This window comes from Amaranthus tricolor, chromosome 3 (genome assembly GCF_026212465.1).
Source record: "Amaranthus tricolor cultivar Red isolate AtriRed21 chromosome 3, ASM2621246v1, whole genome shotgun sequence".
NCBI lineage: Eukaryota > Viridiplantae > Streptophyta > Magnoliopsida > Caryophyllales > Amaranthaceae > Amaranthus > Amaranthus tricolor.
The window spans coordinates 36732598-36756058 of NC_080049.1; the positions used below are offsets into that span (position 1 = coordinate 36732598).

Sequence of the window (23461 nt, forward strand, 5' to 3'; positions counted from 1 at the left end):
TTCGTGCATATATTTCATACTCGTTTGACTTGAATTAGATTCACAAAAGACGGCTTTTATTTATTTGAAGTTGCAGTAAATTAAGATGATATTTTTCTAAGCAAATATACATTTAGCCCTCCAAACACCGTCCAAATGGAAGCTTATGAGAGTCTACCACAATAGAATGCTCAGTTCCATCTTTTTTCACTCTACAAAATTCATATCTACTAGAACTATTCCAGTCAATTTTTTCATGCAATAGACATTGGCAAATAGTAAGTAAATATATTTACAAGCCATTTTACTCACATTAGCAACAAACAAAATCTGCACCGCTGCTTGATTACCTTTCAAGTTGCTCTTAATTACAGTTACAAACTATACAAGTTGGATAAGTTCACGAAGGAAGACTACTTTAGTAGGACATAAACAAGGCACGACTCCACAGAGCAGGAACAACTAGATATCCGAGTGAAGTTGCTTCAAAAGTTCTTCCCTGTCAACAAACCGTTCAAGCATCTCTGGTTCCTTCAAAACAAGACATTTTTCCTCCTTCCCACATAAATCATAACGTCGTTTAGCAATGTAGTTGTAGATGGCATCTCTTGCTGGAGTTGCAATCATCAAAAGAGAGCTCAATGCTGAGTAAGGGAATGGCAAGTATGATAGAACTTTCAGTGCAGCTGGCAAGACATTCCAAAAATAACATTAGGGTATGTGACATTGTAGATAGAGGTGTATAGATAAAATGATTGAAAAATTGAAATGGATGTCAGAATACAAGAACTAAATGAATCTAAATGGCGTGTTTAAGAAATTAATAATCAGAAGAAGAAAATTGCAGCGCAAACAGGAAACTCGACTGTTAAGCACCGTTATGGTTTTAACTTCTAAAGACTTTCAATGAGAGAACTTGTTTCTAATTTACAAATCCAGTTCAAGTTTTTCCTGTAGAGAGCAACCAAACCAGAATATCCAAACTGACATATTCCATAGGGCACAAATGCTAAAATCTACTTCAAAAAGTGTCACCTTTACGAAACACAACTCATTCAATTTAGTACAGAACTTCAATAATAGAGTAGGAGCAAGAATTATATAAACCAGAACCGACAAAGTTTAGGCAAAAACCAAACTAGAAGTGGGCATTGGACAGTTAGGTAATACACTAAGTAAAGGGTCCTACCTGTAGAACCCCGATGATATTGGCCTAGACTTTCAATGAATATAAAGCGGCGAAGCACATCCTCCCTTTCCACACCACAGAGTTTCATATGTGGTTCAGCGGTCTCAGACTGAAGGTAGCAGAACTTGAGTTTCTGGTACTTATCAGCCTTTATAACCAGCTTCACACCTAGAAAATCAAATGATCAAGAAAACATAGGGATAAAACACTAGTTAATAATGTAAAATCGATTATCAACAAATGTGGTCTGACACGACTCCTTTTTGTTAACCTATGTATTACGCGATTCAAGACACCTTTTGGAGGTAAAACTGCTGTTGAAAACAAGCACAATTTTGACAAGTTAAGGGCTTGAATTAGGATTTCCAGATCCGGTTGATTATCAACAAGTCTATTGCTCAATATATATGCATAGAGGAGCAGTGAAAAACTAACAGAAGCCAATTTACAATCAGGTCAGTAGGTTTCTATCTACATCCAATTCTAAAAGGTCAACATTGCTGCTTAGTTCTGAAATGCAATATCATCTTACTTCTAATACGAAAACCCTTTTAAGATCCTTTTTCCTCTCCCCGGACAATATACAACTAATAAAACTAGAAAACCTATCGTGTACTCCCTCCAATTTAAACTATCCGCAACACACTTCTTTTCGGGCCATTCTCAAATACTTCAACATTACAACATTGCATTCCTTACCCCAATCCCATTACATGGCTCCCGCCTAAGCGGAAGCGGGGCTAGGAGGGGTAAAATATGCAACCTTATCCTTGCAAATTGTAATACAAAGAGGTTTCCAACTGACTCTTGATCACCTATGTAAGGTGTGAACCTCAAATCTCTGCGAGTTTTTTTGAAACTAAGGATTAAAAGTTTGTAACATATGTTCCATCTCACACTCAAAATAATCATCAAATCATATCAAAATAAAATGAAAGAAACGACCAATTAGGAGTACTTATTACACGGTAGTTCTTCAAACCCATAACCATATCATAAAAATTAAATCAAATTTCAAAGCAACAAAAATCAAGAAATACTTCAATTATAACAGCAACCATAGGCAAATCTACACCTGAATACACATTAGGTATCACAAAATATAATTAACTAAAATTTAGTGGTCGAAGTACTAGGACCGACTTTAGAGTTTTGAATTTATTTTTTTGACAGCATCCTCAATTTGGCCCCATAGTCTAAATTTCTGACTTTGCCCCTGGCAGCGTATGTTCAATCAGGAGTACTTGATACACCGCCGCTCTTCATCGCCATTAGTATATCAGAAGTTTGAATCAAATTTCTAAGCAATAAAAATCAGGAAATACTTCAATTAAAACAGTAATTACGTTCTTTTCATGAACTTAAATGTTGAATGTATAGCAATGAAATTAAACTAGTGCTAAAAATAATTACACATTTTAAAGTTTAGCTCAAAGAATATGAAAAGTAGCAAAACGAGAAAGATGGGTATCGCCCATACGAGAATGACAGAGACGACAAACGCCGTCAAAGACAACCACACGTGGTTGAAGAACATTGGGTAGAACCACGGGTTTAGTAACGGTTACTGGCAGCTTACGAACAAGGTCAAGATTGTCATCATCATCATTTACGATTTTTATATGTTTGATCACAAAAACTTGGAAGAGACGATCTCTTTATGAGACCGTCAATTAAAGTCAGTCCAATTTGCGTATGTAACGATTTCACATGTTTTCCTTTGTTTTTCCCATTTTATGGGTATTATTCAATTTTGACCTTAAATATATCAATTTTGTCCTTAAACGTATCAATTTTAACTTAAAATAAACCTTAAATAGATCAACTAAAATAAAAAAATTTCAATTTTGACCTAAAATTGATCAATTTTGATGCTAAATTGATCAATTTATACCTAAATATGATTTTTTTTTCACAATTTCAGAATTGAGGTAATTTGATGGTATTATTCTGTAGTTGAATTTCAAACAACAAATGAATAGTATAACATTATCAATAGCGTTAAAACATTGCCCATAATAAGTACTCTTATTCGATGCAACAAGATAGTTTAATAGAATAATGAAACATAAGAGTACTTGTATTCTTTAATTTATCGATCAATAATAGTGATACCGTTCTTTCCTTAACAATTTTTTGTTCATAATGGACTTAGAAATAAAGTTGTAGGTGTAATAATTTCTTACCCTGGATGTGAAGGTGGCGAAAGTGTTGATTTCGAATTATATTTGTCAATTGATTTGAATGCTCTTGTAAATGACCTAATATTCATAGTTTTTTTGTTATAAAAAATTTCAATTTTAACCTAAGAATGATCAATTTAGACATTAAAGTGATTAATTATGATCAGCTATAACTTATAAAAAAAGAGAAAATTATAATAAACTACCTATTCTATACCTCTTTTTGCAAAAAACTACCTTATCTAAAATTTTTTGCAAAAAACTACCTTATATAATACATTTCTTTACAAAACACTACCTTATAACGGTTTTTACCGTTTGACCGTTTAAGTTAACCGTTAACTGTCACGTGACCTTATAAACCTTTGCTTCTTCTCCATTTCTAATAAGTTAAGTGTTGAGCAACTTCGTGCACTTTACTTTTAGGACTTTGTTGTTTTGATATTTTACCCCCATTCATGATTTAAATTATAATAGTTAAACCTTCCGTACATTTCAAGATTATCAAAAAGTACGACCTTAGGTGGTCACGTAGAAGTGGAAAGGTTGTTTGAAGAATTACATTAGATAACAAGACTTTTCGTGTTGTTACGAGTTCAAGTGATACACTTTTCAAAAGCCACATCTGCTAGATCTATTACTTTTGTAAACATTGAGGAGACTTGTCTTACTAAGAGAACATATTGAGACCTAGATACTAGGGTGTGTAGTACTGACCACACTATCCTTGTATATGTTTCGAGGTTAGTGAGTTACGGGGTCGTAACTAAGTTTTAAGGGGGGTAGAATGCGATAGAATTTCGCGCGTTTACACGCATTTTCTCCTACGCTTTCACGCATTTTCGCGTCTATGATAACAACCTATTACAAATCTACATGCTTTTGATCGACTGTTTGAACCAATTTGTGTGATATCTACATGCTTTTGATTGATTGTTTGAATCAATTGGTGTGATATTTACATGCTTTTGATTAGTTGTTTGAGCCAATTTAGGCGATTATAAATACTCGAAATGAGATATGTATGAATATTCTAATAGATTGAGTATCCTTTTGTTAATAGTGTCAATAAGGTCACGATCCTTGAGTTATTAGAAATACAAATTTTCATGAATTGTACTCTTGTAACTCTAGTTTCGGGGACAAAACTCCTTTTAAGGGGGTAGTCTGTAACACCCTGAGATTTCCCGACGTCATTAATTAATATTTTAATAATTTTTGGATATTTTATAATTATATTAAATTTATTTTTTAGTAGTTTTAATAAATTCCTTTTATATACGAATTTAAATATTAACATATATTTATATTAAAAATACAATTATGATTCTATATAAAGGGGTTCGAATCAAAATAATTATTTTATTTAAAATGTGTGAGCATACAAAGGTGAGTTTCTTAGTTGGGCCTCGCAAGAAAATGAACCTAAGTAAATAAATAAATAAGTGTATACATAATATAAAAGGATGGGTTAGGGTCGTGAGTACTCCTTCCCTCACTCACAAAGAATCACGCCATTCTTCACGCCTCCATTCCCTCTACCCTCTCTTCTTCTCTCCCCTCTCCCTCACTGCTGAGCCGCCACTACCACCAAGGGCAGCAGACGACAGTCGTGACTCACCCCAAGCAGCAGACGGCAACCGCAACTCACCCCAAGCAGCAGACAGCAACCGTGAGCCATCCCAAGAGCAGCTGCTGTTGCATTTTTCCACCTCCAGCAGTGGCGGCTGCCCCACACGACCACCAATTGTGGTCCACCACTACAGTTACCACTCCTCTCTTCACCCCTTTTCTCTTGTTCGCCTAAGTAAGCCATATCCTCTTCCCTAATTGATTTTCTCTTGTCTTTAATTGAAACTATTATCAAGTTTATGAGTTTAGTATTGATTTTTGTATTATTTTCATTGAATCTTTTTGTGGGTAAGAGTTTAATTGATGAATTGAACATGTTTATAACTTAGGGTTTGAAAGGTAATTTGAAATTATGGGTTGTGTGTTGATTTTGTATTAGTTTCTTTGAATCTTAGTAGGGGTAGTAATTAAATATGTTATCTTTGAACACGAAACGATTAGAGCTTGGATTTAGAGATGAAACTACTAATAATGTGTTTTGTACTATATTTTGGTGATGATTGATTTAAATAACTTTAAAAGTTGTTTTAAGATTTGGTCGATTGTTTATTATTGTGAATAATTAGTAATGGTGATGATGTTAGTTGACTATGAAAGTGATTTTGATTGATTAAATCGAGAATAATAGCTACTAATTGTTGTGGTTTGATTGTTGTGAATTACAAATACCTTTATTAGGTTGTTATTGAAGTTATAGATACATGATATTAGTAAGCCAAGAGCATAATGTCAACTTATCGTCGATGGTTGCTAAAGCTAATTGTCGTGTTGTTTTGACTATAGTTCTTAATAGCTTTGGAGAATGTAACAAATGATATCTCAATACGATAACTCTAAGATTTGCCTTATCGTTATATTGTTATATTAAATTGTAAGATTTAGTTGTGATTAGTTATTTTTGGGTAACGCGAGCCGATATGCTCAAAATTAGTTAATGTAAAGAAACCATTCACACATACTTCTACTTTAATTTGATGGAAAGACTTATGTTGTGTTGAGTTAATGATTTTGACTTGTATTGAATGAGTTGTGTGCGTGCTAGAGTAATCGAAAACTCATGTTGAATGGGTGATAGCGGTTACTTTGGTATTTAATTTGGTATGGCAAAGTAGTTAAGGGAACTTATTAGTTCTACTCATAACTTATATAAGTGCCCATTTTGTAAGAGGAAAGTAGAGCCTTAGTCGGGTGATTTTGTAACTCTTGATCGTGCAATGACGCTTACAGGTACGTATACGCAGTAATTAACCCTTATATGCAATTTGCTTTAAGACATTATTGTTTATTGTGATAGTATGCATTGTATCGAAACTATGAGGTACTAGTGAGTACACTTTATATGAAGAGCTATCGACTATGAAATCCTTTTGCTTAGAATAGTTTAGAGAATGAGAGTGTTAGTAGAAGGCGGGGACCACCCCCTTATTTATTTAAGAATTAGATTATGCCTTAATTGGAGTTAGAATGACTCCTTTATAGGTGAATTTCATATTTTGTTGAGGGGCTCAGTGGGTTTTGGCGTGCTGCTACCCCAGGGCGCTCATTATTAGTCGAAAGTGTAAGTTATTCCCATTTGATAAAGTATTAGATTATGATTAGCTGGCGTGACTCAACTGGATTATGTCCGGTTGATTTAGTAGTCCCCTAGGTGAGGTTCGATGGGACCACCGTAAGGGGGGTATGAGCATGCTTGGGCCATTGGGCGCCGGGTGACCGATACTGCCCCTTGACCGAAGTGTTACCATGCGAGCCTTGCAAACCCCAATATGATAGCCTCTTCACTGGTTTAGTACCCCAGTGTATTAGTTTTTCCCGAAGGTAGGACCCGAGAGGGTTAGCTGGAGGGGGCATGAGCTCATACTTTGCCATAGGCGCCGAGTGGCCGATAACACCCTTAGCCGTGTCACTATGCCAGGAAGTAGAGAAAAGATCTACTGATATAAAGTTATTCAGTGATAGAAAGTTTATTCATTGATCGAAAGTTATTTAATGATAGAAGGTTCATTCTTGGATAGAAAGCTTACACATTGATAGAACGTTTACTCATTAATAGAACATCTACTTATTGATAGAATAGTTTATGCTAGTGAGAAGTGTGCCTAAGTTAAGTTACCTCAAGGGTATTACAGACTATGATCACACTTACCTTAAGATAGACAAGCTCTACAAGGTCATGTGTTAGGTATTCTGTTAATGCTTTGGTCGAGTTGATACTATACGTGTTTTGCAAGAATTTATGTTTGAAAAGAGGAGCGTGAGGACCTGCATTCTACCCAAGAACACATGGTTCGGGTTGGAAAGCACGTAATGAAATTAAGAAGTATAAGTGGCCGATAAACAGTTACTATCCGTGCTTGCGTTTTATAAAATAATCTTATGTTGTTTTATGATATAATGTTATCTAGTAGTTGGCCTCTTATTATATTTGATGCTAGTTACTGACGTGTACGTGTTTGTGTTTATGTTTCATTATTGATGACTTTCTATGATTGTCCTGCTATGACACATTGGCCTTTGGTCGAATGTCGAGCAGCAGGAGGATCATAGACAGACGTAGCAGGTAATGGAGCTTCTTTTGCTTTGCATTTGGGGAGAGTGATGAGGGCGAAGCATAACCTATGTCATACCGCTATCTTTCGATTTTGTAGCTCTTGTTATCTTTTGTAAACTTTGGTTGTATATGTTTTGTTATGAGACCTTGTGTCCTCCCTCGTATATTTGTGTTTCCGCTGCGTAGTTTATAACTTTGTATGGTTTTAAGGAGTTAAGTCTTTTTAAAACGCAAACGTCGACACTGGAACCACGATCCATGTTTGGCATGTTAATTTGAGAAGCCGGCGACGAATCATTCCGCCATGACATAGTTTTGATAGGCCGTTGGTACCTTTACTTTATTAGCTTCTAAATAACTTTTGTTTTTCTACAAAGGCGCACAGTTTTAAGGCAGATGTTGCCGTAATTTCGACTCAACTTTTTAAAGTTAATATTTAAAATTTATCCAAATTCTTTTCCTTTTCTTTTATGTAACACCCGAATTTCCTCCCGTCCTTTACGGTTTTGGTTTCTTTAAGGGATCGGAAATTCAGGGGTATTACATGAGCAATTGCAGTACATAGATTAAAATGTTCACTCATAAACAATAACCGAGTAAACAGAAAAATAGGCTATGGTTCTATCTCATAAGGTGATTTTCATAGCAATCCATTTACAATTTTCATATCAAAGCTTTAACCGCCTGTTTGGTAGTCGGTATTAAATGGTGGAATTTAAAATGGTATTGAAAAAGTAGTGTAATTTTGGTGGGAAAATATCTTAAGTAGTTTAATGACCATGCTTATTCTACTTCAATCATCTCACTTTTCTTCACAAAATTTATTCCAATGTATTAACATTTGGAGATGTGGTAACAGTTGATGATGGAAAATTATGAACAAAACTTTTTTAATGATCAATGTTTCATTACCATGACAATGACCGGGTTAAATTCATGAATATTTACACTATCATTCTCATTACCACCATTTAGTACCTACAACCAAAAGTGCCGTAGAAGCTCACACAGCAACAATAAAGTGATTTTCCATAACTCAGGGTAAGGCACAAGTTATCACATTGAAGACAGATTAACATCCATGCTTTCACTTTTCAATCACGAGAGAACCCATAAAAAGTATCAACGTTCTAATCTTCACATATCAATAACGTAAAGTGTAACACCGCCAATTTAGAAGCTTAAAAAATAAAAATTACTTTTAATAAATAAAATGCGAAAATAAAATCAAAGACAAAAGTATTACCGTCACACACACAACTAAAATCTTAAGTGCTAACACTAACATAAATCCCAAATTACAGCACGGTCAACAAAGTACAACACAACTAACTAGTTAATTCATAAAACTAATCGTAAGCGTCATAGTACTCTTTAAAATGAACTCTTAAAACACTCACGATCCACCTGTATTACAATTAGGATTTACTTACTTCTCAAACTCAATAGAAGTATTGACCTAAAAGACTAGCTTCTAAAAATTAAGCAGGAGTACTCCCTAATGCAAAAGGGTAATAATATAAACACCTCCGTGAAAACAGGGAATGAGGCTAAAATTACATATAGAATTCAAAAGGTTACCTGCATGCAGACAAGTTTGCTGTCATCCAGCGCTTGGATACTTGTATAACCCATCTCAAGAGCTTTCTTTAACCCTAAAATAACGGCATGATATTCAGCAGCATTACAGGTAGCAACTCCCAAGCCTTGACGAATTCTACATCTGTATGGATTCTCACGTTGAAGTTTGAACAACCACACAACCAAAAACTGAGAAATCAATAATTTATAATTAGGCCATTTTAATCCACATACCAACTTACCAAGGCTCCATCAGAAGTTCGAAGTACAACTCCGGCACCAGCAGGACCAGGATTTCCTTTTGTAGCTCCATCAAAATGAAGAATAAAGGAACGCTGCACATGATAAAGGAGTAATTGATCAGAAAATTTTACTGCTGAGTGTGCTGACTGCAGTATCTAATCATCAAAGCAACATCAAATATTTCCATCCACTGCCACATTCAATCATCATAGACTAAAAAGGTGTAAATCTTCTTCGGAAACAAAATTACATAGAACAAGGACTGAAGGAGATGAGAAAACGCAAAAATATCTCATAATCTGCACAAACTTAACCTTACTCACACTATCGGAAGGCACATGGTTTAACTTCCGCTACTTGATCAATGGGTCAGAAGCATTTGACTGTGATTCAATAGCCCCCTGCACAAGAGCTAGTGTGTAATGAGAAAAAGCTAATGACTATGTCTTATAATGACAGTTTCAAGAGTACATACTTCTTTTTCAATTCAGAAAAATTAATATTAGTCATTTGTCTATAAAATTGCCATATTTTTAGGGAAGGAAGAGAATCGCATTAGGGTTCATGGACTATAGAGGATTCGAATCATACCCAGCCATTATTTTTGTTTTATTTTTAACGCTACAGCTCACGAAACATTAGAAGAGCTAAGTCTTTGAGGGAAGTCAATCAACCAAGATATTCATTGCAACAGAAATAAGCTTGCATATTTCTCAAAGCGATTCTCTTTCTTAATTCACATTTTTGCCAAAAACTGCTCGTAATTAGCTTGTCTTAATTCACAATTCACATGGGGATTAGTGAATTAGGTAACCAGAAAACTGCAACAACTTCTTTTTCCCAATCTCTTCCAAAGCTGAATTGAAAAACAGCAAAAGTGGTTGGTTAGACGCTAAACATCCAAAATTCATATAAACCCCCCGACAACACTTCACATTATTCATTGTGACGCCATACAACGGAGCTGTGATGCTAGGACTTGACCTTTACCTCATTGTACCTGTGTTCGTAGGCAGGACGCCGATACTGTTATGGAATGTTGGACTCACTAGAGGGGAAACAGACACATCACTAAAGGAAAAAAAAAAAAAAAAAAAAAAAAAAAAAAAAAAAACACTTTTTAGAGTTTCAAAAACCATAGATCCAATAAGGGCAACAAATTAGACTTTGGGGAGTCTAGGCGTCACACTTTGCAGTTTTGAATGAAATAATTTCTGCGTTCCACAAAAACTTGCTTCAGATTAGATTCAGCAAAGAAGACATAAAGGGCCCGCAAAGCACACATCAATTTTCCATCATCACCCACGCTCACGTTCATAGGCACTGCTGATTAATATGCCTTAATTTCCCTCCAAAACACAAACCAGGATCGTTGAATTCAAATTTTTAAGATTGTTTTCTTCAAACTCCTCCAGAAACTTCCGGTCTTCTGAGTCAATAATCTTAGAGTTGAATTCCTGACCAGGCAAAAAAGTTTCACCATACTCAAAAGTTCTCCATTCCACCTTAATAAAATCTTACCAAGCTTCAAAAAAAGTAGAAAATTGATGAAAATCATTATTTATCGTGAATGACTGATGTAAAACCAAGAAGAACAATGTTTTTGACAATTCAAATTTTAGCCAGTGTATATTCTTCAGTATTCTCAGAAAATACAACCACCAAGCTGCAAACTATTAACATATTAGCAGCAGAAACCCACTCCTTTTCTGATTTCTTCTCCTTTTTAACATCAGATGTCAAAATTAGATCTCTGTAAAAGGACCAATTGGTTTCCTTGGCCAACTTCTGGGCCTTCAAGTTCACTTTCTTTGTCCTTGGGAAGACAAGAACAAAAGGGAGAATCATTGTGGCAACTTGCTCTACGAAATCAGCTCGGTCTTTCAAGAAAGAAACCGCAAGCTTCAGACACAAAATAGCAACCTCACCAGCAAGAGAAAATATCTTTAAAATCACCTGACCACATAATCTAAGTGCATCTCTGAAGCAAACCCTTGAATATCTCCAGCAGACAAGTAGGGTCCACAAGCTCTGACAACTTATCCAGAGAAAGAGCAGCATGAACAACACTCAGATCATCATCAGAGAGACAATGAACAACTGCATCCTGGACACTTACTATCCTCTGTGATGTAAATCCATCATTTAAAAAGGCGGACAAATCAAGCTTAGAGAGCGTGGATCGTCGAATCTCAGCCTTCGGATGTTCTAACCCAAAACAAATGTTCGAATCTGTAAAGCCTACAGATGAATTCATGTCCCCATCCAACATCCTGCACAAGGCTTCTACCACAGTATCTTCACCCTTCAGTAGAACTTTTTTATCATTCAAGAACTCATGAACAGAAGAATGTAATTCTTTAGGATATTTCTTATGAAGAAGAAGAAATAATTAATTAGCCCAACTACTTGACCCTGACAACTTTGAAGCATCGGAATTTTGAGATAACTGAAAACACGAAGAAAGAAGTCTGAAAACAAAGTCTCGAATAAGGTATCTGATATCAACATTCTCAATGATTGACACCACAGCAAGATGGCATCGGTCATCAGAGCTACTGTAGTCAATTAGGGAACCCAAGAGCACAGTAAGAAATCTGTCAATATTGAACCTAGTGGTCATTTGTACAAGAATCCCAAGGAAGATCAATAATTTCTTTCAAAACATCTAATGCCTTATAAGGGAGTGAATCAACTGACTGCATTTGCACAATGTTGATCAAAGCCATGATTGATAACTGAACCCACTGCAAATCTGGTGAGGCTTGTGAATCTGCTTGTGCTAGCTCAGCAATTGACAGAACCAAGCTGTTGATTTGGAAGACAATGATACTCTTCTCGCCAATAGACTGACAATCATAAATGTGCCAGCTTTATAGTCCGAAGATTCCAAACCACCAGACTGCAGACCAGAATTCAGGAATGGAAGAATTCTCTTCACAATATCACTATCAATAGTTTTCATAGAGCCCAATACCTCAACCACAACGGCTGTGCAAAAGCTAATCACAGGTGTGGTGGGCCGGTGCTTCTTTACGGCAGTGGCATAGGAGCATATAGCCTCAAGAATGCCCAAGTCACGATGGCATTGCTGAACTATGACCTCTCTAGTAGGTGGGGGCCCAGAATTTTTGACACTATCTAGAAACTTCCAACGACAATTTCCAAAGTCAATTAATTGTACTATCCGAACAAAAATGTGGGTGTCGTGATAAGGCACGCACAAAAGATTAACTCCTCAATATTATACACATGAATCTTATATCGCCGTATTAAGTATTCTAGTGTCTTGAGAGCATAAGATGATTGAAAATGTCCAGAAAGTAAGCATAAATAAGAACTGATTCATGCATTTAAGCGATTATTTTCTTCAATGGTCATCAACTCCATGTCCAGTTCTTTGCTTTTATGACTATATAGGTCATGCATAAAGTTTCTGAAACTTGTCGATATTTACCAGAAGTTCCAATCTTGCAAATGAAGCCATAGTAGCATTCATGCAAGAGATCAAACAACAACATAACATCACCCCAATGCCACTACAGTGATTGCATACCCAGAGACCAAAGTAAAAGAGGGTATCATGTTTAAAGTTGCTAAGAGGTCAAATTAGTTCATTTAAGAGAGGCAACTCAATCAAACTATAAAAGCTTCAGGCTTAAGCCTTCATATTTAACAAAGAGATGTACAATAGCAACAATGTCAAATTTGTATTCCCAAAAAATGTGGTGAGCAACAACAAAAACATATAATCTTTGTAAATATATCATAGTGCATTCATTCATAAGAATATTGGGTAGGAACCAATCTAGAATCTAGTGTAGGGCAGCATAACACTCATTACTTATTCACTGTTCTTGCTATAGTAGCAAGTATTTAATTATTTGTTGTGTTTTGAGACTTTAAATTAATAATCAAACTTATAAAATAAAGTTACATAAACTTAGTAGGTTGCAAAAACATATGACAAGTTCAAAGCTTTGCTTAACGTACACCAAATGTGAACTTCATCATCGGGAATCACCATATATCGAACATAGTAACATGAAGATTTTGTATTGAACTTGATATTAATTCTAGGCGAGATGCTCTTTCCTAAAACATCATTTCCTCCCTACTACGGTGCTTGGGAATATAAACCGGAAATATGTTCTGAAATACAAAGAATTACACTAAATTCCTAGCACACGGAATTTAGAACAACATGAGAAAACTTAAGTGGAAGAAGAAACGGAAATTTACAATCGAGGATTGCAAGTTCTCTATGTAAAATGCTACAAAAGAAAAGAAATCAGAAATGGCATGTAGAGAATAACCACACAAGCGGTCTATACTTATAGAGTAGCTAACACCATTTTACGAAGCAACATGTTACTCCATCAAACATAAGATCGATTCACGAACTAATGTCGTCTTTCAATCAATCCATCCCAATATATCTGGTTAATATAACCATATTTAACCGTTTGTAGTTACATTATAACTAACCGTTGGTAGATAGGTTGCGAGCCGCGACCTGTTGCTCCCACAAAACAGTAGCTTTTTCTTAATTACTCACGATCCGCGAGTTGTTTCGCGATCCGTGAACACTACTTTTGCTCAAAAACAGAAACTTTGCAACCTTGGGATATATTTAAATTAATTTATTTAAATTAATTATTTAATTTAATTAATTATAATTTTCGATGACCATTATACGCTCTAAATGACAACATTATTCAATGCGAAATACACGCAATATCTTCTTTACAAACACTAATCTATTTATTAAACTTGCTTAATGTTCGATTAGCAATCACCAAAATCATCATTAACATTACAAAATATCATCATCATCATCCTACCCAGTGTATCCCGCTCATAGAAAAACTATGGACAGGGTCTGGGAAGGGAAGGACGGCGACAACTCATACCCATAAAGAAGAGCGCGGCCAAAGGAGACCCCCGACTCGAAAAAGATAAAGAGAAGTATCTACACAGGAAAAATAAATTAAATGCCTATAAATAAAATAAATAAGTAAAAACAATTAAAAAAATAAAAATGAAAACAATAATACTAATAATAAAAATAGAGACGAGAAAAGCAAAAGGACAAGAACACCAATAAGTAACCTAAGAGGAAATCAGTAGTCTAAAACACGAATATGGCGCCTCGAACTACCCCTATCTCTAGTCAGGTTCTCAGAGAGGTTTAACTTATGCAATCAACTTTAATTTGCTCATCCCAAGTTCTCCTGGGTATTCCTCGACTTCTCTTACCCTCTACTATATAATGCTTTCTACCCTCCTCACAGGGGCGTCGAAAGTCTCTCTTCATATGTCCGAATCACCTCAATCTATTTTCGCGCATTTTCCAAAAATAGGGGCTACCCCTAGTTTGTCCCTAAACTCTTGGTTTCTAATTCGATCCATCAATGTGTGCCCACACATCCACCTCGGCATACGCATTTCTGTAACTTCCGTCTTATATTCAAAAATCTGATTGCCACCCGGTAAAATTTTCCTTTTAACTTGCTTGGGAATTTCCTATCATATAGCACCGCGATGGCTGCTCGCCACTTGAGCCAACCCGTATGTATACGATGACTTACATCTCCGTTAATCTCCCCATCCTTTTGAATGATCGATCCCAAATACTTGTACTTGGTCGTACTTTTAACAATTGCTTCACCAATGGACACCTCTGATTCACGTACCGGTGTTGTCCCACTAAAGTCACAGCACAGTAAAAATGAAAAGGCTTAGAGTTGATCCCTGATGTAGTCCAACTTTAACCGGAAAAGGCTCTGTTATCCCCACCGGTGTTTGATTCTTAGTTGAAACTCTATCATACATATCTCGTATAGCCTCAATGTACACTGAAGAAATACCTCTAGCCTTGAGGCTATCCCAGATGACGCGTCGTGGTATGCTATCATACGCTTTCTCCAAGTCAATGAACACCATATACAGATCCTTCTTTCGCTCCCTATATTTTTCCATCAGTCTCCTCAAAACATGAATCGCCTCAATGGTTGACATTCCTGGCATAAAACCGTTTCCTGTCCAATTCTCCTCTCTATCACTCTTTCCCACAATTTCATTGTGTGGCTTAGAAGTTTTATACCTCTATAATTCCCGCATATTTGCGCATCGCCTTTGTTTTTAAACAGAGGTATTAGTGTGTTGTTCCTCCATTGTTCTGGCATCTTATGTGTCTTGAAGATAATATTAAAGAGGTTAGTCAGCCAACGAATGCCCTCTTCTCCTAAACCCCTCCACACCTCAATCGGGATGTTATCTAGTCCGACTGCCTTTATTCTCCCCATCTTTTTGAGATCTTCTCTTACTTCTTCTGTGGTAATATCACTCGTTGACCCATATTCCAGTGGTCTTTGGATGTCAGAAATTTGACCATCCTCCTCGTTTGTCCCCCTAGACTCATTGAGAGAAATACTGAAGCCATCTGGTTTTGATGTCCTCTTTTCTCAGGAGAACTCGTCCTCCCTCATCCTTGATGTATTTCACTGCCTCTAAGTCTTGTCGTCGCCTATATCTAGTCCTTACCAACTTAAAAATATGCTTCTCCCCCTCTTTGGTATCAAGCTTCCGATAAAAGTCCTCATAACCACGGTTTTTTGCCTCTGTTACCGCTTTCTTTGCCGCCCGCTTTGCTTCTTTGTAGCTCACTCTCTTTTCTATCCTATCCTCCTCCTCCGTGCATGCTATAAGTTACTTGAATCTCTTGTTTTTGTCCTTTATCTTCTTTTCCACCTCATCGTTCCACCACGACGACTCTTAACACTTTTGGTTTACCCGACGATACCCCCAAGGTCTTTTTTGTCACTTTTCTAATGGTTTTTGCCATATTCACCCACATTTCATTCGCATCCTCTGACTGATATGGGAAGCCAAACGAACTTATCTTACTTGATAGGGTTGTGTCCATATCCCCTTTGAGTCTCCACACATGATCTTTCCCCTGAACTCGACCTTCTTTTCTTCCTCATCCTGGGCATCTTTGTACCCAACACTACCTTACAATCCAAGCATGAGGCCCGATCTTCCTTGCGCACTAGGAAATAGTCAACTTGGGTTGCATGTCCGCCGCTCTTATATGTAATCAAATGCTCATCTTTCTTCCAGAAGATCGAGTTTGCTATAACCAATTCTTTTGCTAGCGCAAACTCCAGCAAATTCTCCCCACTCTCATTCCTTGCCCCCAAACCAAACCCTCCATGAACCGAGTTATAGTTGTCTGCATCTCTGCCTATATGTCCATTAAAGTTTCCTCCTAAGAAAACTTTCTTTATCTTCCGGGATAGTTCTCATGAGGTCTCCTAGGTTATCCCAGAACTCGCGCTTCACCTGCTCATCGAGCCCAACTTGGGGCCCATACGCACTGACGATGGATATGATCTCTTCCCCCACTACTATCCTAACTAACATAATCCTATCATTACACCTCCTTACTTCAACCAGTTGTTTTACGATATTATTAGACACTAGGATGCCAACCCTGCTATGTCTGCCGTCCAAACCTACATACCACAACTTATATCCCTTTAGAAAGCTTCTACCACCTAGTCTCTTAAACACATGCTACACGAATCTTGTATTTAGAAAGCTCATTGGCCAACTCCAACGACTTGGCTTCTAGGGTACCTATGTTCCAAGTCCCCACTCATAGTTCTAGATCCTACTTACGTTGCCCCCCTAACCCCCTCTTTTTGGACCTGACCTCAGGTGACCATAATTGCTTCCTAACTCTATATTCAACTACTAAGGACTAAAGTAAAAAAGTTACCAAAAAAACTTAAAAGGGAGCACTAGCTAAAGCCACAACAAATCAAAAATCAACTCAAAACCACCAGATCTGAAACGAATTTAAATAACTTCAGCAAAATTATATAAACAACAAAAGGTTCACAAAAAAAAAATGGTATTGATATAGGATCACCTACATCTAATTCTCATGAGCTAGCTAAGATCAATACAATGATACATCAAACGGAAGACGCTCCACTTCAAAGTCCAAATGTCAAGCCCTTTAATTTCGTAGTCATAAACTAAGTCTTCATTAATTTGAGTCTTTTATTTTATTTCAAATATTTGAGTCCTTTAGAAATGATTAAGTCAGGTTTAGGATCAAGCTTAATCATGTCTCATGTTTAATTAGTTGAGTTGTAATTTTCTTTTAAGTCTAGTATTTATTTTGGCTCAAATGGGTTCAAATTTACAAAGCGTGCGAAGCAAGAATCGAAGCAAAACATTCAACCATAAAATCAACAAGATGGCTGAAAATCATCAAGGATATATGAAGACTATTGAAGGACATTTGCAAATCAATTCAAATCAAGCCAATCACTTTATTTCCAAATATCCTCTAGATTTCAAAATATAGTTGTTGGAGACTTGCTTTTATCCACTAGATTTAATAATATAGCTGCTGGGAGCTTGCTTTTGTGTAATATTCAGATTTAATCTTTGGTAGCTGAATTCTATAGTATAAATAGGCTACTTGCTCTCTTGTAATTCATTCACTTCCATTACATCTTTAATACAAACAACCTTTGAGCATTTCTTGTTCTTTCTTTGCAAATTAATTTTAACTTGGAGTAGTTGAAAGTAAGTTGAAGTTCCTTTGCTTTTCATTCTTTTGGCTAAAGATTGAATGTGTTCTTAGGAGCCCATAGCTTTAATTTCGTGGTAAATTCTGTATCGAAATTAAACTTTTGGTTCAGCCAATTTTAAGTTGTTCAATCAACATGTCTTTCTTAATTTTCCTTGTTTCAAACCACAAAATCACAAAACAATTCCATTACAATAGAAACTAATTAGCCTTATTTATTGAATTCGAAACTTCAAAATACAAACGTGTGTTTATAGTTTGGTTCTTGTTTAATACATAGCCAACCTATATCAGGTATAGTAAGAGATTATCTGATTATGTCAAATAACAAAATTGACAAAAAAAGAAGTTTTAATTTTTAGAATTAGAGAAGAAAAAAAAGTAAGATAAGCTGATAAGACTCAAATTTTCTATAGCAACAAAAAAGATAAAAAAGGATTCACATCAAATTTCTTTCGTTCAAGAAATAAATGCTCAATTCATAGTAAAGAAATTTGAAAAAAAAAACAAAATAAATAAAGAAATCAAGAATCAAACAAACAGCAAAAAAGTCGCAAAAACAAAACAAATTCGAAATCTACAAATTTTACGCAAATAAAGTCCTATTAGTCTAAACTATAACACAAAAAACTTATGAATTCAGATATCAAACTGACAAATCAAAAAAATAGAACAGGCAAAATTTCACAATGGAAAGACAAAAAAATAATATGCAAGACGAATCAAAAACGAAAATATCTAATGATAAACCTGTAGAATTAGGTTGAATTCAACGACAAAATGGGGGGAATTAGGGTAAAAGGCGCCGGCGGAAAAGTTGAGGTGAAGAGGAGGCAAGTAAGACAGGAAGTAAGAGATCAAAATTGAGTTGAAAATGGAGATTGGAAATTGAATGAGTGCTAAATTGTTAAAACAAAATCTGCATAGATCTACACAACCACAACACCAAACAAAACTAAGTACCTGTCGTGGAACAACGGGGAATGGACTTACCGGTTACCTGGAGGACTTACCGTCCGGTGGTGGTGAAGGATAAACAAGTGGTTGATGTTGTTCAAGTCAATCAAAAAAATAAAATAAATAGTGCACCTTATAAATTTTTCTTTTTTCAAACATTTAGGTGGAAGCATTTGAAATGTTCCTGAGAGACTACAGCGAATCCTGTAACGCTAAAGAGTTTTCGAAGAAAAGTTTAAAAGGAATGATTGCCAAAAAAATGAGTCATTTATAAATCCATATGATGAATCTCGTGAGGAGAGAAATGTGAGGAGATTTTGCCTTGGCTATGTAACTGTAGCCAAGAATATTATGTTAAAAAGATTGGAAACTTAGACTGAAAATGCCGCTTGCTTTACTATCACTTGTCGAAGGGACATGGATGGCTTACTGCCATTTAGGAAGAAAGGGCATTGGAAGGGTCATTGAATTCACATATCTCATGGCCGTAAAGAAATGGAGACTGTGAAGAACATTGCAAAATGCAATTCTATCAACTATGAGGATTGATGTAAACAGTGTGTTAAAATAGCTTTGTATGCCTTGGATTGGTGGTCTCTGTTTTTGTAAATGCTTTTAGTTGGTTTGTACATTGTAGGATGTGTCTTTGTTTGTTTGTTTTCTTTTTAGCAAGCTAATTCGGGAATCTTCACTAAGCAAACGATAACTTCATAGATATGTGGATTCCATGAAGTTACGGTAACTTCATAGATATGTAAATTCTATGAAATTACCGTTTGCTTGATGAAGATCCCCAAATTAGCTTTCTAAAAAGAAAACAAACAAACAAAGGCACATCCTACAATGTACAAACCACTTAAAAGCATTTATAAATACAAAGACCACAAATCTAAGGCATACAAAGCAATTTTAACACTAAAACTCTTTACATCAATCCTCACAGTTGATAGAATTGTATTTCGCAATGTTTTTCACAGTCTCCATTTTTTTACAGCCATGAGATATGTGAATTTTATGACCCTTCCAATGCCTCTTCTTCCTCAATAGCAGTAGGCCATCCATGTCCCTTCGACAAGTGATAGTAAAGCAAGCGGCATTTTCAATCCAAGTTTCCAATCTTTTTAACATAATATTCTTGGCTACAGTTACATAGCCAAGGCAAAATCTCCTCACATTTCTCTCCTTACGAGATTCATCATATGGATTTATAAATGACTCATTTTTTTGGCAATCATTCTTTTTAAACTTTTCTTCGAAAACTCTTCAGCACTACAGAATTCGCTGTAGTCTCTCGAGAACATTTTAAACACTTCCACCTAAATGTTTGAAAAAATAAAAACTTATAAGGTGCACTAATTTATTTAATTCTTATGAAGACACTAAAACACAGAAACAATCATAACGACCCCGAAAATGGCAAAACAGAAAGCTTATCCTCGATTTTCATGACAGCCTGTTGGTATTTCACTATTTTGAACATAACTCTCTCATACGAACTCATTTTGGGACAATTCAAGTGCCCACGCGACCGCGACTCGAAGCTCTACAAATCTCATGAAGGCACCAGAACCTAGAAACAATCACAACTGACCCGAAAATGGCCAAAACAAAATGCTCAGTTTCTGAGCTGAAATTTCAATATCCAAATACTAAATTTTATACTAGAAACCAAATAACCCAAATAACCAATTCTAATCAACACTAAAAACAACTCAATTACTAATTGAATCCATATACTCATCTTAAATTCAAGTTGATAACTAAATTTGAATCAAAGACCCAAATTGAATCCACAAATACTAAAGGACCTTTCAATCTTGAACTTCAATTTGAGTCACAAAATCCCCAAATCAATTTACAAAACCCTAACATTTAAATTTAAAAACAAAACAACAAAAGAGGGAAAAGTGGTTACCAACAATAAAGGGAGGAGGTGCTGGAACAAGGGAAGGAGTGGCGGCACTAGGGACAACCGACTGTTGTGAGGGTACACGCAGCCTGCTCTGCTGCTTGGAAGAGACCACGCAGCCCCTGCTGCTCGTGGTTGTTCGTGGGGAGGAAGAGTGGTGCCCTGCTTTGGTGGCTGCTCGTCGGGGAGGGCTGTGCGGCTAGTGGTGCGCAAGAATGAGGGGAGAGAGAGAAGGAAAGTGTAGAGGATGAAGGGAAGGGGATGGGTGTGTCGGTTGGAGTTGAGGACATAATAGGCTATTTATGAAATAATAATTGTTAGTATGAATAAGGATTGCATTTTAGGAATTTATTTTTCAATACTTTATTTAAATTTATTTTTATAAAGATAAGATAGCATTCAATTAATAAAATATAATCAAAATATATTTTTATTGAAGTATTTTTTATATAAATTTTATACATTAAATAAGATATACCTCTTTCTTGAAAATGTTAACAAATAAAATACTTGAGTCAATATTATCAAAACAATAATATTATTACTCAAATTAACTTACTTAATAACCCCAATCATCTTAATAAACTTATAATTAAGCTTTATTAAATGTAGTCTATTTCAAAGAGTGATGAAGAACATGAAGGGCAAGAAGACGGTCTCCAGGATGAGCAATTTTCATTAAAGCCCATGTTTAAAGTTGTTTACTTTCTTGGTCTGATCTTATCACAACAATTACTGTTTTTCCGCCGAAGTTTTTACGGGAAGAACATTCTCCGTATTTTTGAAAAGACCACCATTTTCGTCATTTTTGTAGGTTTTTTTGATTAAATTCATCTAGGTAAACAAAAAAATGTCCCGGATCTCAAAATTTGATAATTTGGTTTTGTTTTGGGAAAAAAAGGAGTAAAAAGAACACACAAAAACAATAAAATGTTCTACATCTCAAAATTTGATAATTCGGTTTTGTTTTGGGAAAAAAGGAGTAAATAAACACACAAAAATGAGATGAAACTTTTTTAGGTTGTTTTTAGAGGAAAGAAGTTGTTTTGGGAATGGGAATCTCTCTTACCTTATTTATCTGTTTGTAGCTTTAAAAAATTCGAATTCAACCCAGAATAAGCACAGCAGAAGCACCACAAAATTAGGTTTTAATCAATTCTAAAAAAATCGAATTCAACCCAAATCGAAAATAGCAAACCAAATAAATCAATTCATAAATCAACCCAAATAAATGATTAACAAAAATCAATCAAATCAGACCAAAAAGGGTTTGTGGAGAAACCCTAGAATTTTGAAGAAGAGGTTTGATCGGCAAAGAAGAAATGTTTGATCTGCAAAAAAAAAGAAAATGAGAAGGGTAAAATGAAATAACATTCAGATTTCTTACAATTTTGGCTGAATCTTGAGTGGAAACTGAACCATCTTCACTTCATTACTCCTAACAATCGCTTGAAGTTGCTCTTTAATGGGCGCTTTCTCCATTAGAGACCTTCGTCTTGTTTTGATCTGCAAAAAGAAAAAAAGGTAAAGGGTATAAAATGAAAGAATTAAGTGCAGGAGGATTAAGAGTGAATGATTGAAGAGTGAAAATTGCAGAGGAGGTATGCCTGACCAGCCGCCCAAAAATCGCTAAAAAGAGAGAAGAGAAGATATGGCTGAGCTAAAGGGAAGAAGGTGAACAGTGTTTGCATTTAATGGAGTGGATTTAGAAGCAGCTGTGACGATGAAAAATTGAAATCAGTAACATAAATTATCAAAAAAAAAAAAAAAAAAAAGCACAGTTTCAATTTCTTTAAAAAAATAAGAGTGTAATTCTCAAATCTTTTATTTGAGGTTTGACTTTTTTTGTAAGTCATTACAAGTCAATGTATGTTTCAAGCGGGATGATTCATCGCCAAATGTCCGAGCATTCGTAAGTCAAAGCTTTGAGGTTATGATAAACTAAATAAACATATATATATATACAATTAAATATATACAAATGTTTGAAATATACAACTAAATAAACACACACATATATATAATATAATCAATCCAAATACACAAAAATTTAACGCTAACGCTCATCACCCTTATCTACCCTATCTAATTGAATTGGTCTCCTACGCCTCCTACAATAGTAAGAGGCATTCGTGTGTCGTTCTGATAGAGGAGAGGATTGGTACTGTGATGGCTGGAATGGCTCAGCCTGCGAGGTCCCCCGAAGGTCAACGGGGTATGAAAGGTCCATCTCCTCCAAATAAGAGTCATAAGCAGAAGATGAGACGTGCACATCGGCGGTAGCCGGTGATGACTCCGCGGCAACTTCCGGTATGAAGTGTTGGAACTGCGTGCCGACGAGCATGTCTTGCACAATCTCCCTCACCGGCTCCTCGTGGCTATAACGCATCACGGCTGCCGCACCTTGTGCCTGCAATTAATATTTAGTTAATGTAATATTATATTATGTAATCGGCAACTTAATCGAATATTTTCCCAAAATAATGCCTAACACAAAAATATTTCCCAATGTACATGAAAGGGAAAGTATTTCCCTGAGTACTGTCCATGTAGGACAGGCGGGAGAATATTTTTTTCCTTTTTTTTTTAATAAAACCGTTACCTCACTTAGCGGTTTGCTTAGGAA

General features: G+C 35.7%; 1 protein-coding gene across 23 annotated transcripts; it reads right to left on the bottom strand.

Moving 5' to 3' along the window:
- Positions 1-56: 56 nt before the first annotated feature.
- On the bottom strand, positions 57-22568 carry LOC130807583 (uncharacterized). Of its 23 annotated transcripts, none has more exons than XR_009040616.1 (7): positions 22448-22568; positions 22223-22341; positions 9682-9759; positions 9358-9450; positions 9116-9257; positions 1169-1336; positions 152-665 (listed from the first exon to the last, which is right to left on the bottom strand). XR_009040616.1 is itself a non-coding variant. In XM_057672851.1 (5 exons), exons 4-5 carry the CDS (start codon positions 1254-1256, stop codon positions 442-444), a joined length of 312 nt encoding a protein of 103 aa, XP_057528834.1. In that variant the 5' UTR covers positions 1257-1336; positions 9116-9257; positions 9358-9450; positions 22223-22436; the 3' UTR covers positions 57-441. The 23 variants fall into 23 exon arrangements, 1 of the variants encoding a protein (XP_057528834.1); XR_009040611.1 differs by having other exon boundaries at positions 9682-10214; XR_009040605.1 differs by having other exon boundaries at positions 9682-20512.
- Between the last annotated feature and the right edge of the window lie 893 nt (positions 22569-23461).

Coding starts and splice junctions, on each gene's coding strand:
- LOC130807583 (XM_057672851.1), bottom strand. CDS start 1,256: ATGAAACTCTGTGGTGTGGAAAGGGAGGATGTGCTTCGCCGCTTTATA. Junction 666..1,168: donor ATATCATCGGGGTTCTACAG/GTAGGACCCTTT, acceptor ATGTCTTGCCAG/CTGCACTGAAAGTTCTATCA.